At 40.9% G+C, this 15,630-nt stretch overlaps 1 protein-coding gene across 3 annotated transcripts; it reads right to left on the bottom strand.

Annotated features, from left to right (window-relative positions):
• Positions 1–541: 541 nt before the first annotated feature.
• Positions 542–15,575, bottom strand: rdm1 (RAD52 motif containing 1). 3 transcript variants are annotated; one of them, XM_078161456.1, is made up of 8 exons: positions 15,519–15,575; positions 10,907–11,010; positions 9,631–9,810; positions 9,381–9,509; positions 9,063–9,231; positions 8,670–8,768; positions 8,442–8,518; positions 542–1,992 (listed from the first exon to the last, which is right to left on the bottom strand). In XM_078161456.1, the coding sequence occupies exons 2-8, from the start codon at positions 11,003–11,005 to the stop codon at positions 1,912–1,914; spliced, it is 834 nt and encodes a 277-aa protein (XP_078017582.1). In that variant the 5' UTR covers positions 11,006–11,010; positions 15,519–15,575; the 3' UTR covers positions 542–1,911. The 3 variants fall into 3 exon arrangements, with proteins under 3 accessions (XP_078017582.1, XP_078017580.1, XP_078017581.1); XM_078161454.1 differs by having other exon boundaries at positions 1,771–1,992; positions 8,967–9,231; XM_078161455.1 differs by having other exon boundaries at positions 1,839–1,992; positions 8,398–8,518; positions 8,967–9,231.
• Positions 15,576–15,630: the final 55 nt, after the last annotated feature.

Below are 15,630 nucleotides of genomic sequence, written 5' to 3'. Positions count from 1 at the left end.
TGAGTCTGTCCCAATGTCCTGTGTCTGTCCCAATGTCCTGAGCCTGTCCCAATGTCCTGAGCCTGTCCCAATGTCCTCTGTGTCTGTCCCAGTGTCCTGAGTCTGTCCCAATGTCCTCTGTGTCTGTCCCAATGTCCTGTGTCTGTCCCAATGTCCTCTCTGTCTGTCCCAATGTCCTGTGTCTGTCCCAATGTCCTGAGCCTGTCCCAATGTCCTCTGTGTCTGTCCCAATGTCCTCTGAGTCTGTCCCAATGTCCTGTGTCTGTCCCAATGTCCTGAGCCTGTCCCAATGTCCTCTGTGTCTGTCCCAATGTCCTCTGAGTCTGTCCCAATGTCCTGTGTCTGTCCCAATGTCCTGTGTCTGTCCCAATGTCCTGAGCCTGTCCCAATGTCCTGAGCCTGTCCCAATGTCCTCTGTGTCTGTCCCAATGTCCTGTGTCTGTCCCAATGTCCTCTTGAGTCTGTCCCAATGTCCTGTGTCTGTCCTAATGTCCTGAGCCTGTCCCAATGTCCTCTGTGTCTGTCCCAATGTCCTCTGTGTCTGTCCCAATGTCCTCTGAGTCTGTCCCAATGTCCTGTGTCTGTCCCAATGTCCTGAGCCTGTCCCAATGTCCTCTGTGTCTGTCCCAATGTCCTGAGCCTGTCCCAATGTCCTGAGTCTGTCCCAATGTCCTCTGTGTCTGTCCCAATGTCCTGAGCCTGTCCCAATGTCCTCTGTGTCTGTCCCAATGTCCTGTGTCTGTCCCAATGTCCTGAGCCTGTCCCAATGTCCTGAGTCTGTCCCAATGTCCTCTGTGTCTGTCCCAATGTCCTGTGTCTGTCCCAATGTCCTCTCTGTCTGTCCCAATGTCCTGTGTCTGTCCCAATGTCCTCTCTGTCTGTCCCAATGTCCTGTGTCTGTCCCAATGTCCTGAGCCTGTCCCAATGTCCTCTGTGTCTGTCCCAATGTCCTCTGAGTCTGTCCCAATGTCCTGTGTCTGTCCCAATGTCCTCTGAGTCTGTCCCAATGTCCTGTGTCTGTCCCAATGTCCTGAGCCTGTCCCAATGTCCTGAGCCTGTCCCAATGTCCTCTGTGTCTGTCCCAATGTCCTGTGTCTGTCCCAATGTCCTCTTGAGTCTGTCCCAATGTCCTGTGTCTGTCCTAATGTCCTGAGCCTGTCCCAATGTCCTCTGTGTCTGTCCCAATGTCCTCTGTGTCTGTCCCAATGTCCTCTGAGTCTGTCCCAATGTCCTGTGTCTGTCCCAATGTCCTGAGCCTGTCCCAATGTCCTCTGTGTCTGTCCCAATGTCCTGAGCCTGTCCCAATGTCCTGAGTCTGTCCCAATGTCCTCTGTGTCTGTCCCAATGTCCTGAGCCTGTCCCAATGTCCTCTGTGTCTGTCCCAATGTCCTGTGTCTGTCCCAATGTCCTGAGCCTGTCCCAATGTCCTGAGTCTGTCCCAATGTCCTCTGTGTCTGTCCCAATGTCCTGTGTCTGTCCCAATGTCCTCTGTGTCTGTCCCAATGTCCTGTGTCTGTCCCAATGTCCTGTGTCTGTCCCAATGTCCTGAGCCTGTCCCAATGTCCTCTGTGTCTGTCCCAATGTCCTCTGTGTTTGTCCCAATGTCCTGAGTCTGTCCCAATGTCCTCTGTGTCTGTCCCGATGTCCTGTCTGTCCCAATGTCCTCTGTGTCTGTCCCAATGTCCTCTGAGTCTGTCCCAATGTCCTGAGTCTATCCCAATGTCCTGAGTCTGTCCCAATGTCCTCTGTGTCTGTCCCGATGTTCTGAGTCTGTCCCAATGTCCTGTGTCTGTCCCAATGTCCTCTGAGTCTGTCCCAATGTCCTGTGTCTGTCCCAATGTCCTCTGAGTCTGTCCCAATGTCCTGTGTCTGTCCCAATGTCCTGTGTCTGTCCCAATGTCCTCTGAATCCCTACGATACAGTCAGATCCCAGTCTTCATCATCACCCTCTTCTTCATCAGGAGCAAAGTCACTCCAGGAAAACTCCTTCACCTAGGAGACAGAGCCATCATCATCATCATCATCATCATCAAAGATCTGTGACATCAGATGTGTGGATTTTAACTGTTGAATCATTTTGATAAAAAGAAATTAAAAGATGTTAATAATGAGTTGGATCAGATATTAATAATGAGTTGGATCAGATGTTAATAATGAGTTGGATCAGATGTTTATAATGAGTTGGATCAGATATTAATAATGAGTTGGATCAGATGTCAATAATGAGTTGGATCAGATGTCAATAATGAGTTGGATCAGATGTCAATAATGAGTTGGATCAGATGTTTATAATGAGTTGGATCAGATGTTTATAATGAGTTGGATCAGATGTCAATAATGAGTTGGATCAGATGTTAATAATGAGTTGGATCAGATGTCAATAATGAGTTGGATCAGATGTCTATAATGAGTTGGATCAGATGTTAATAATGAGTTGGATCAGATGTTAATAATGAGTTGGATCAGATGTCTATAATGAGTTGGATCAGATGTCTATAATGAGTTGGATCAGATGTCAATAATGAGTTGGATCAGATGTCAATAATGAGTTGGATCAGATGTCAATAATGAGTTGGATCAGATGTCTATAATGAGTTGGATCAGATGTCAATAATGAGTTGGATCAGATGTTAATAATGAGTTGGATCAGATGTCAATAATGAGTTGGATCAGATGTCTATAATGAGTTGGATCAGATGTCAATAATGAGTTGGATCAGATGTTAATAATGAGTTGGATCAGATGTCAATAATGAGTTGGATCAGATGTCTATAATGAGTTGGATCAGATGTTAATAATGAGTTGGATCAGATGTCTATAATGAGTTGGATCAGATGTTTATAATGAGTTGGATCAGATGTCAATAATGAGTTGGATCAGATGTCAATAATGAGTTGGATCAGATGTTAATAATGAGTTGGATCAGATGTCTATAATGAGTTGGATCAGATGTTTATAATGAGTTGGATCAGATGTTTATAATGAGTTGGATCAGATGTCAATAATGAGTTGGATCAGATGTCAATAATGAGTTGGATCAGATATCAATAATGAGTTGGATCAGATGTTTATAATGAGTTGGATCAGATGTCAATAATGAGTTGGATCAGATGTCAATAATGAGTTGGATCAGATGTTAATAATGAGTTGGATCAGATGTCTATAATGAGTTGGATCAGATGTTTATAATGAGTTGGATCAGATGTTTATAATGAGTTGGATCAGATGTCAATAATGAGTTGGATCAGATGTTAATAATGAGTTGGATCAGATGTCTATAATGAGTTGGATCAGATGTTTATAATGAGTTGGATCAGATGTCAATAATGAGTTGGATCAGATGTCAATAATGAGTTGGATCAGATGTCAATAATGAGTTGGATCAGATGTCAATAATGAGTTGGATAAGATGTTTATAATGAGTTGGATCAGATGTCTATAATGAGTTGGATCAGATGTCAATAATGAGTTGGATCAGATGTCTATAATGAGTTGGATCAGATGTCTATAATGAGTTGGATCAGATGTTAATAATGAGTTGGATCAGATGTTAATAATGAGTTGGATCAGATGTCAATAATGAGTTGGATCAGATGTCTATAATGAGTTGGATCAGATGTCTATAATGAGTTGGATCAGATGTCTATAATGAGTTGGATCAGATGTCAATAATGAGTTGGATCAGATGTCTATAATGAGTTGGATCAGATGTCTATAATGAGTTGGATCAGATGTCAATAATGAGTTGGATCAGATGTCTATAATGAGTTGGATCAGATGTTTATAATGAGTTGGATCAGATGTTAATAATGAGTTGGATCAGATGTTAATAATGAGTTGGATCAGATGTCAATAATGAGTTGGATCAGATGTCTATAATGAGTTGGATCAGATGTCTATAATGAGTTGGATCAGATGTCAATAATGAGTTGGATCAGATGTTAATAATGAGTTGGATCAGATATTAATAATGAGTTGGATCAGATGTCAATAATGAGTTGGATCAGATGTTAATAATGAGTTGGATCAGATGTTTATAATGAGTTGGATCAGATGTCTATAATGAGTTGGATCAGATGTCAATAATGAGTTGGATCAGATGTTTATAATGAGTTGGATCAGATGTCTATAATGAGTTGGATCAGATGTCAATAATGAGTTGGATCAGATGTTAATAATGAGTTGGATCAGATATTAATAATGAGTTGGATCAGATGTCTATAATGAGTTGGATCAGATGTCAATAATGAGTTGGATCAAATGTCAATAATGAGTTGGATCAGATGTTTATAATGAGTTGGATCAGATGTTAATAATGAGTTGGATCAGATATTAATAATGAGTTGGATCAGATATTAATAATGAGTTGGATCAGATATTTATAATGAGTTGGATCAGATATTTATAATGAGTTGGATCAGATGTCAATAATGAGTTGGATCAGATGTTAATAATGAGTTGGATCAGATATTAATAATGAGTTGGATCAGATGTCTATAATGAGTTGGATCAGATGTCAATAATGAGTTGGATCAAATGTCAATAATGAGTTGGATCAGATGTTTATAATGAGTTGGATCAGATGTTTATAATGAGTTGGATCAGATGTCAATAATGAGTTGGATCAGATATTAATAATGAGTTGGATCAGATATTAATAATGAGTTGGATCAGATGTTTATAATGAGTTGGATCAGATGTCAATAATGAGTTGGATCAGATATTAATAATGAGTTGGATCAGATATTAATAATGAGTTGGATCAGATGTCAATAATGAGTTGGATCAGATGTCAATAATGAGTTGGATCAGATATTTATAATGAGTTGGATCAGATGTCAATAATGAGTTGGATCAGATGTTTATAATGAGTTGGATCAGATGTTAATAATGAGTTGGATCAGATGTCAATAATGAGTTGGATCAGATGGATCAGATGTCAATAATGAGTTGGATCAGATGTTTATAATGAGTTGGATCAGATGTTAATAATGAGTTGGATCAGATGTCAATAATGAGTTGGATCAGATGTCAATAATGAGTTGGATCAGATGTCAATAATGAGTTGGATCAGATGTTTATAATGAGTTGGATCAGATGTCAATAATGAGTTGGATCAGATGTCAATAATGAGTTGGATCAGATGTTTATAATGAGTTGGATCAGATGTTAATAATGAGTTGGATCAGATGTCAATAATGAGTTGGATCAGATGTCAATAATGAGTTGGATCAGATGTCAATAATGAGTTGGATCAGATGTTAATAATGAGTTGGATCAGATGTCAATAATGAGTTGGATCAGATGTCAATAATGAGTTGGATCAGATGTCAATAATGAGTTGGATCAGATGTTAATAATGAGTTGGATCAGATGTCAATAATGAGTTGGATCAGATGTCAATAATGAGTTGGATCAGATGTCTATAATGAGTTGGATCAGATGTTAATAATGAGTTGGATCAGATGTCAATAATGAGTTGGATCAGATGTCAATAATGAGTTGGATCAGATGTCAATAATGAGTTGGATCAGATGTCAATAATGAGTTGGATCAGATGTCAATAATGAGTTGGATCAGATGTCAATAATGAGTTGGATCAGATGTTAATAATGAGTTGGATCAGATGTCAATAATGAGTTGGATCAGATGTCAATAATGAGTTGGATCAGATGTCTATAATGAGTTGGATCAGATGTTAATAATGAGTTGGATCAGATGTCAATAATGAGTTGGATCAGATGTTTATAATGAGTTGGATCAGATGTTTATAATGAGTTGGATCAGATGTCAATAATGAGTTGGATCAGATGTCAATAATGAGTTGGATCAGATGTCTATAATGAGTTGGATCAGATGTCTATAATGAGTTGGATCAGATGTTAATAATGAGTTGGATCAGATGTCAATAATGAGTTGGATCAGATGTTTATAATGAGTTGGATCAGATGTTTATAATGAGTTGGATCAGATGTTAATAATGAGTTGGATCAGATGTTAATAATGAGTTGGATCAGATGTCTATAATGAGTTGGATCAGATGTCAATAATGAGTTGGATCAGATGTCAATAATGAGTTGGATCAGATGTTTATAATGAGTTGGATCAGATGTCAATAATGAGTTGGATCAGATGTTAATAATGAGTTGGATCAGATGTTAATAATGAGTTGGATCAGATGTTAATAATGAGTTGGATCAGATGTTTATAATGAGTTGGATCAGATGTTTATAATGAGTTGGATCAGATGTTAATAATGAGTTGGATCAGATGTTTATAATGAGTTGGATAAGATGTTTATAATGAGTTGGATCAGATGTTAATAATGAGTTGGATCAGATGTTTATAATGAGTTGGATCAGATGTTAATAATGAGTTGGATCAGATGTTTATAATGAGTTGGATCAGATGTTTATAATGAGTTGGATCAGATGTCAATAATGAGTTGGATCAGATGTTTATAATGAGTTGGATCAGATGTTTATAATGAGTTGGATCAGATGTCTATAATGAGTTGGATCAGATGTTTATAATGAGTTGGATCAGATGTTTATAATGAGTTGGATCAGATGTCAATAATGAGTTGGATCAGATGTTAATAATGAGTTGGATCAGATGTCAATAATGAGTTGGATCAGATGTTTATAATGAGTTGGATCAGATGTTTATAATGAGTTGGATCAGATGTTAATAATGAGTTGGATCAGATGTTTATAATGAGTTGGATAAGATGTTTATAATGAGTTGGATCAGATGTTAATAATGAGTTGGATCAGATGTTTATAATGAGTTGGATCAGATGTTAATAATGAGTTGGATCAGATGTTAATAATGAGTTGGATCAGATGTTTATAATGAGTTGGATCAGATGTTTATAATGAGTTGGATCAGATGTTAATAATGAGTTGGATCAGATGTTTATAATGAGTTGGATCAGATGTTTATAATGAGTTGGATCAGATGTCTATAATGAGTTGGATCAGATGTTTATAATGAGTTGGATCAGATGTTTATAATGAGTTGGATCAGATGTCAATAATGAGTTGGATCAGATGTTAATAATGAGTTGGATCAGATGTCAATAATGAGTTGGATCAGATGTTTATAATGAGTTGGATCAGATGTTTATAATGAGTTGGATAAGATGTTTATAATGAGTTGGATCAGATGTTAATAATGAGTTGGATCAGATGTTTATAATGAGTTGGATCAGATGTTAATAATGAGTTGGATCAGATGTTAATAATGAGTTGGATCAGATGTTTATAATGAGTTGGATCAGATGTTTATAATGAGTTGGATCAGATGTTAATAATGAGTTGGATCAGATGTTTATAATGAGTTGGATCAGATGTTTATAATGAGTTGGATCAGATGTTAATAATGAGTTGGATCAGATGTTTATAATGAGTTGGATCAGATGTTAATAATGAGTTGGATCAGATGTTTATAATGAGTTGGATCAGATGTTAATAATGAGTTGGATCAGATGTTTATAATGAGTTGGATCAGATGTTAATAATGAGTTGGATCAGATGTTAATAATGAGTTGGATCAGATGTCTATAATGAGTTGGATCAGATGTTTATAATGAGTTGGATCAGATGTTTATAATGAGTTGGATCAGATGTCAATAATGAGTTGGATCAGATGTTAATAATGAGTTGGATCAGATGTCAATAATGAGTTGGATCAGATGTCTATAATGAGTTGGATCAGATGTCAATAATGAGTTGGATCAGATGTTAATAATGAGTTGGATCAGATGTTTATAATGAGTTGGATCAGATGTTAATAATGAGTTGGATCAGATGTTAATAATGAGTTGGATCAGATGTTAATAATGAGTTGGATCAGATGTTAATAATGAGTTGGATCAGATGTTTATAATGAGTTGGATCAGATGTCAATAATGAGTTGGATCAGATGTTTATAATGAGTTGGATCAGATGTTAATAATGAGTTGGATCAGATGTCAATAATGAGTTGGATCAGATGTTTATAATGAGTTGGATCAGATGTCAATAATGAGTTGGATCAGATGTCAATAATGAGTTGGATCAGATGTTAATAATGAGTTTGATCAGATATCAATAATGAGTTGGATCAGATGTTTATAATGAGTTGGATCAGATGTCAATAATGAGTTGGATCAGATGTTAATAATGAGTTGGATCAGATGTTAATAATGAGTTGGATCAGATGTCAATAATGAGTTGGATCAGATGTCAATAATGAGTTGGATCAGATGTTAATAATGAGTTGGATCAGATGTTAATAATGAGTTGGATCAGATGTCAATAATGAGTTTGATCAGATATCAATAATGAGTTGGATCAGATGTTAATAATGAGTTTGATCAGATATCAATAATGAGATGTTTAACCTCTAACTGACCAATCAGAGCTTGGACACAGGCGGCTGAAGACAGGTGAGTTTACCTGGAGGACTCCTTCAGTCTGCTCAGGTAGGAACTGATCTGATGTCTGTTTCACCTCCACCATCACTTTACCATTTCCTACAGAGACACAGAGACGGGTCACTTACACAGGTCTGAGATCAGCTCACAGCTCCGACTGTGCACGCCAGGATCAGTAATCAGAGTTTTTATACCCAATAATCAGAGTATTTATACCCAGTAATATGAACAGTAATCAGAGTATTTATACCCAGTAATATGAGCAGCACAGCAGTGAAGGCCTGGACCAGAGCCTTCTCTCTGACCTGCTTCTGTAGTCGACATCGTTTCTGTATCAGAACATCTGGACCTGCAGACACACACACACACACACAGGCTTTACTCTTTGATTTACATTTAATCAAATCTAACTGTCATTATTTTTTATTATTTGTTTTAATGGATTTTTTTTTCCCCCCAAACAAAGACTGTCTGGAAACATCATCACCTGAGATCTGCTGAGGTGAATCCTGCAGAGTACACATGCAGCAAGTAAAGCTGTCCTCACCTGTGCAGGTCAAGCTGTCCTCACCTGCGCAGGTGAAGCTGTCCTCACCTGCGCAGGTGAAGCTGTCCTCACCTGTGCAGGTAAAGCTGTCCTCACCTGTGCAGGTAAAGCTGTCCTCCACCACGGCTGCTGCTCTGGTCACCTGACCGTGATGAGGGAAGGACAGCTGCAGCAGACAGCCAAATCTCAGCCTCCTCCGTCTGACTCCTCCTCCTCCCTCCTCCTCCTCCTCCTCACCTTCTTCTTCATTGGTGAGCTCCTTCAGCTGTGCCAGACAGACACAGACAGGAAGTCACCTGCTGTCTCACTTCACCTCAATCAATCAATCAATTTTATTTATAAAGCCCAATATCACAAATCAAAATTTGCCTCACAGGGCTTTACAGCTGTGTGTAAAGGTGTAAACTGACTCACTGTGATGATGTCAGAGGTCCAGCCATTAAATCCCAGGCAGTGATTGGCCAGTTCAAGGCAGCGGGCGTGGCTCAGAGGTCTGCTGCTGTCCAATAGGAAGTGAGGAGTCTGTTTGGAGCTCAGCCTCACCTGAGAAGAGCATGTGATGAAGTCTCATTATAAACCACAGAAGAAGAAGAGCATGTGATGAAGTCTCATTATAAACCACAAAAGAAGAAGAGCAGGTGATGATAGCGTGTGAGGTGATGACCTTGAGTGGAGAGTTCTGGAACAGCTGGCGTCCGTCAGTCTGTCGTTGAGCCTTTAAGGCCTGAGCAGCAGAGTAGAACTTGATGAGGGCGTAGAAACCAGGCGGGTTGAGCGGAGCGTTAGGACACACCTTCAGCAGGTAGAGAGGACCGTAGGACGAAAACACGCTGTACAACCCCTCCTAAAGGACAACACACACACACACACACACCAGGTAGACTCACATAGATCTGACCCCCAGGTGGACTCACATAGACCTGACCCCCAAGTAGACTCACATAGACCTGATCCCCAGGTGGACTCACATAGACCTGACCCCCAAGTAGACTCACATAGACCTGACCCCCAAGTAGACTCACATAGACCTGATCCCCAGGTGGACTCACATAGACCTGACCCCCAAGTAGACTCACATAGACCTGACCCCCAAGTGGACTCACATAGACCCGATCCCGAGGTGGACTCACATAGACCTGACCCCCAGGTGGACTCACATAGACCTGATCCCCAGGTGGACTCACATACACCTGATCCCCAGGTGGACTCACATAGACCTGACCCCCAGGTGGACTCACATAGACCTGACCCCCAGGTGGACTCACATAGACCTGACCCCCAAGTGGACTCACATAGACCTGACCCCCAGGTGGACTCACATAGACCTGATCCCCAAGTAGACTCACATAGACCTGATCCCCAGGTGGACTCACACAGACCTGACCCCCACGTAGACTCACATAGACCTGACCCCCAAGTGGACTCACATAGACCTGATCCCCAGGTGGACTCACATAGACCTGACCCCCAAGTGGACTCACATAGACCTGACCCCCAGGTGGACTCTCATAGACCTGACCCCCAAGTGGACTCACATAGACCTGACCCCCAGGTGGACTCACATAGACCTGACCCCCAAGTGGACTCACATAGACCTGACCCCCAAGTAGACTCACATAGACCTGATCCCCAGGTGGACTCACACAGACCTGACCCCCAAGTAGACTCACATAGACCTGACCCCCAGGTGGACTCACATAGACCTGACCCCCAAGTAGACTCATATAGACCTGATCCCCAGGTGGACTCACATAGACCTGACCCCCAAGTGGACTCACATAGACCTGATCCCCAGGTGGACTCACATAGACCTGACCCCCAGGTGGACTCACATAGACCTGACCCCCAGGTGGACCCACATAGACCTGACCCCCAAGTAGACTCACATAGACCTGATCCCCAGGTGGACTCACATAGACCTGACCCCCAGGTGGACTTACGTAGATCTGGTCCTCAGTGTGAGACGGCTGGATGTCCCACACAAACAGAGTCTTATTGTTGTCCACGGGAACCTTGAACTCCAGGATGTCCACCTCCATCACACCTGCACAGGAAACAGGAAATGCTCTCCCAGTTAAAAACACATCTAACAGAAAATGTCCCAGTGGGGACAGAGGACACTCACAGCTCATGGACAGACAGGAAGAGCAGCAGCACTGGTCACTGCCGTCAGCCACCAAACTGAAGTTAGTTTAAGGTTGGATGTTGGACAGACATTCAATCTGGACATTGCGGCGTCTTTGGCCTGAGTTCTCAGATCTCAACTAGATCTCAACGCTGACACGGCCATCGTGACATGATGTCAGACGAACTTCTCACTCAAGTCAAAAGATTTCGACTCGCACGTAGACGCAATTTCATATCTTTTCATTGTTTTCATTGAAGCGCAAATCTACTTGTGTCTCTGCACTGACTTTGTTTGTAATCTCGCCACGTCAAACCCTCGGATCACGTTCAGTGTGAACACACCATTACGGCGTCCCGTGGTTGCAGAGCTGCAGTTTTAGACGTACATATGGAGATGGTTAAATATATATTTGAGATTGTTTTTACTAAAATAACGTTAGCCTTGTGCTCACAGTATTTTAAAGTGAAAAGTAGAGAACTTTTCCACAAGCTAGCGCACTAGCTCGTTAGCTAACATTGTCTCCATCAGCTCCTTGATCATGGATCATTGCAGAATATAGTAACTTTGACCACGGTCCATTTTAGGAGGACGTCTTCTGTGTTCAGATTATCAAACGGACGATGGATCACTGATGTTTGTTTCTGCCTGCTAGCATTAGCTAGTGTTGTGACAGAGTCACCTAATCATTAATTAATGCAATTTAAGATATGGAGATATCTGGGAAACAACAGATTGTTGTCTTCGATTATGTAAAAAATAAATAAATAATTCCCTGTACATGTATAAGGATAAGATGGGGTATCCGCTGTCGTGTGTGTAAATTTCTCTATGTGTAAAATGATAATTTACAAAAATGGACGAGATTATTTAGGGAGGAAGAGGCGGAGAAGACAGGAAAAAAAAAAAAAGAGGCGGAGAAGAAGGGACCAGGAAAAGGAACAATAGAGCTGGCGGACCTAAACGTTAGGACCTGAATATAAAGTAAAAGTAACGAGCTGTGGACATTAAGTAAATTAAAAAGACCATTAAAAAGAAACCCATCAGTGGTTACCTTAAAGACCCATCCTTTCACGGTATCCCAGCTGGACATCTCGACCTCAGAGGACGGAGCGTGTGCCCAGGACCAAACCGATGGATTACTTTCCCTGATTGACTGCACGGGCCCTGGGTGAGATCGTTTCTTTTATATATTTTTCCTGGTATACCAGAGGTACAGCGATCAATCGCATATTTTTGTTTTTTCACCGGTTTTTGCTGTGTGGATCTGCGCTATTTTTGTTTGACACGCATGGATGAGTGACTGTTTCGTTTGCGTGCGCCACGGACTCAAAAATAATCAAAAGACATTTAAAAGTTATTGAAAATGGACAGTATTGTATTTTTCGTTAGTTGAGACTGTGAGTTTATTTTGGGGATTGTAAAGACTGAGATTGGTTTTGTGATGTGACCTTTTTTTTTTATTTATTTAAGCCTACGCATGACGTGCGTGTAGGCGCTGGGGGGAGGAATTAATTAAACGTGTGTTATTTGAATTTATACACTCTGTTGAGAGTTTCATGTATCTTTATTCCTTAATATTTGTGGCTGTTTTTGTTTGGGGGGATAAATATTTTTTATTTTTCCCAAAAGTTTTCTATTTTCCTGAAAAGAGCCCCCCTTGTAGTTAACGCTTACTGGAGAAAAGGTAAAGTGTTACAGTGTAAGTAGCTACAGACCCCGCCTCCCTCCCTCTGGTTCTTCTCGCGGAGGAGCAGATCACAGTCTGGGTCAGCGGGTTCAACTCAGAGTCAGGACGCTTGTCATTTTTTCCCCGGGGGCTTCGTGTTCCCGTCCTCCAGACGGGCGGACTTGTTCCTCCGGACCATCCATTCTAACGTTAGCATGAGCCCTCGTGACAGTATCAACCAACAGCAACACTGGTAGGGCTGTAGTCACCTGGTCGACTAGTCGCTTATTTGGTCGCTATGCTCTCGTCCGACCAAATTCTCATTGGTCGAATAATCGCCGTGTTACTTTCATAAGAAGAAAAGTGCTACATCAACAGCTTTCCAGGATTAATCCATTATTTCCTGCGGCAGGGGGACAGGCTAAGTTACCTGTGAAAATGGGGGTGTTTTCGAAACACCCACGTTGTTGACAGAAAGTTGGACTCGCCCACCCTCACGCTCAGCGTCGCGGTGACGCAGACCTCCTGTCTGTCTCTGTAAGCTGAAACCATTTCCCTCAATGGAGACGAAGCTTGTATTTACTTGTATTTCACAGATAAGAAACAATAAATTGTGAAGACAATAAAGCCTCCACTAAAATAGCATTTTAAGTCTTGTGTGTGATTTATCCTGGCTTCATATGAGCAGAGGAAATGTCGCTATGCTAATGTATACCATGTAAAATGCCATAGGCTGGCGCTAATAACGTTAGCATGTTGTAGTTGTTTGGAAAACATGTTTAGTATCAGACAGTTGTTTTGTCGGTGAATGTTGTGAGTTGTAATGGAGCCAAATTATGTGCCGTTACCTTTGTTACATGTTGCTGTTGTCCCTGGTTTTATCCACCTTATTTTCAAACACGGAAGTAAATAGTGATCAACTTCTGTTTTTTTGTGCGTGACTTCCGGTCAGCCGCTTTCCCTCATGCTTTCCCTTACTGGAGCTAACGGTGCAAGCTAATTTTTTTTCAATTTTCAGTTGTTTATGTTAGTCAATCAGTTAGTTAGTTAGTTAGTTAGTTAGTTAGTCTGTGTATTTTGTATAACGTTAGATAACTGTGCCCACGTTTCCGTTATAATGGAAATTTATTCCCTCTAAACGCGAATAAATCGCACGTCAATCATAAACTATGAACCAAAAAAGCACAATCTATCCCGAGTGAGACAAACTGCTTGATCCCCGTCTCCAGTGTACCAGCAGAGAACCTGCAGAACCGAATCAGTGAAAAAACACACCGGGCTACACAGCCTCTCTACCTGAGCAGCTGAAGCTGCGGCTCGCACCCTCGACACACAGACACACAGACGGTGCTTCTGCATGCCAGCCACACGTGTGCGCAACTATGAGAAATAAATATGTGAGGTGTACGCTGCTTTTCTATCTTTTTTCCCTTTTCTTTCTTTCTTTCTCTCTGTCAGCGACATACACTCCTAACACAGGACGGGTTGTTTTTATTGACTGAGTTGATCATTAAGCCATAGTGATGCGCGGATCGGCTCTGATAGCACCTGAATCAGCATGTACGCATCAACCATCCAGCCGTTACAACATGATTGAGCTAGCAAAGCAGTTTTGTGTTGCTATGTGTGGTATTTATTCAGTTTTGGGAAATCACGATGTCTAGAAAGCATCAGTGGCTGCAGCTGACAGGGACAGCTAACGTTAACACTAGCAGCAAAGCTAACATCAGGATCGTCATCCGTTAAAAGCCTCCCGTTGTCTGATACGACATGAAACTACTCCAGTTAGCTCAATCATGTTGTAACTAAGACATTTGCTGGAGAAAATATTTTTTTCACGGGCCACTTTGTGAGTTTAGTGAGTTATTACAGACACGGTTAACGGCTAACAGCTAACGGTTAGCCCAGCTAATCTACGATAACCATATTATTAATTACACACAGAGAAAATACTAATGTTTGTTCAGTCATTGTGTTTATAGACTTTACAAACATCAGATTAGTCTAAACGGTGATATAGTGACGTGAAAAATGTGATATATACATACATATACATATATATATATACATACATATATATACATATATATATATATATATACATATATATATATATATATATATATATATATATATATATATAGCTAAACTCAACAAGGTAAACAACAAGGCGATTCCCATTTACACAGTGGTAAGAGTGCTGGACCGGAAGTGTCGCACAAAAAAACGGAAGCTGGCTGCGTTCTGTTTTGCCTCTGTGTTTCCGTGAAAAATAAGGTGGGATGAGCAGAGGAAAAGATCCCACTCTGGGGTTGAGGTGAATAAAATAACTGTGTTGTGACCTAAATAACATGCTGTTGCTATCTGCAAAAAGTATTAAAGCATGAAAACCCGCATTTTTAATGTACGAAAGCATCCTGTATCATAACTATATGTGTGCCGTTTGTAACAAACCAAACCGCGTGAAAATCAGTTGAAAATTCAGCGAGTTATTCTATTTTACTTGTGTATACAGCTCCTTCCTCAATAGAAGTGAATGCACTGTGGAGGCAAAGCGAGACCCATCCAAGATGGCGGCCGGCGAGGACGCGCTCAGGCAGTCGATGCGGCGTCTATGTATATATGTCTATGGGTTTAAATTGAAGCTGCAGCTGAATCACCGCCTTCTGCCCGGTAATTTACCGGAAGCTGTCTGACTCCCGGTGTTAATGTTGTTGTCTGCTGTCCGGTAATTTACTGTTTGTTGAAGTTTACTCACCGTCACTTTTCTGTCTCCATCGAACAAACAGGAATAACCGCGCTTCCGCTGAGGGGGGCGGGGCCTACTACAGTAGCTAATGAGAATACAGATGGAAGTGACGACATCTCCA

This window comes from Epinephelus lanceolatus, chromosome 18 (genome assembly GCF_041903045.1).
Source record: "Epinephelus lanceolatus isolate andai-2023 chromosome 18, ASM4190304v1, whole genome shotgun sequence".
Taxonomy (NCBI): Eukaryota; Metazoa; Chordata; class Actinopteri; order Perciformes; family Serranidae; genus Epinephelus; species Epinephelus lanceolatus.
The sequence above is the reverse complement of the archived record's forward strand: the minus strand, read 5'-3'. Positions and strand labels throughout refer to the sequence as shown.

Bases quoted from the DNA above. Each gene is read 5' to 3' on its own strand.
- rdm1 (XM_078161454.1), bottom strand. From the start codon at position 11,005: ATGGAGGTGGACATCCTGGAGTTCAAGGTTCCCGTGGACAACAATAAG. The intron at 9,510-9,630 runs GTCATCACCTCA...TGCTCTTCTCAG, and splicing joins TCCAGAACTCTCCACTCAAG to GTGAGGCTGAGCTCCAAACA. The intron at 8,519-8,669 runs GTATAAATACTC...GTGTCTCTGTAG, and splicing joins TGTGCTGCTCATATTACTGG to GAAATGGTAAAGTGATGGTG.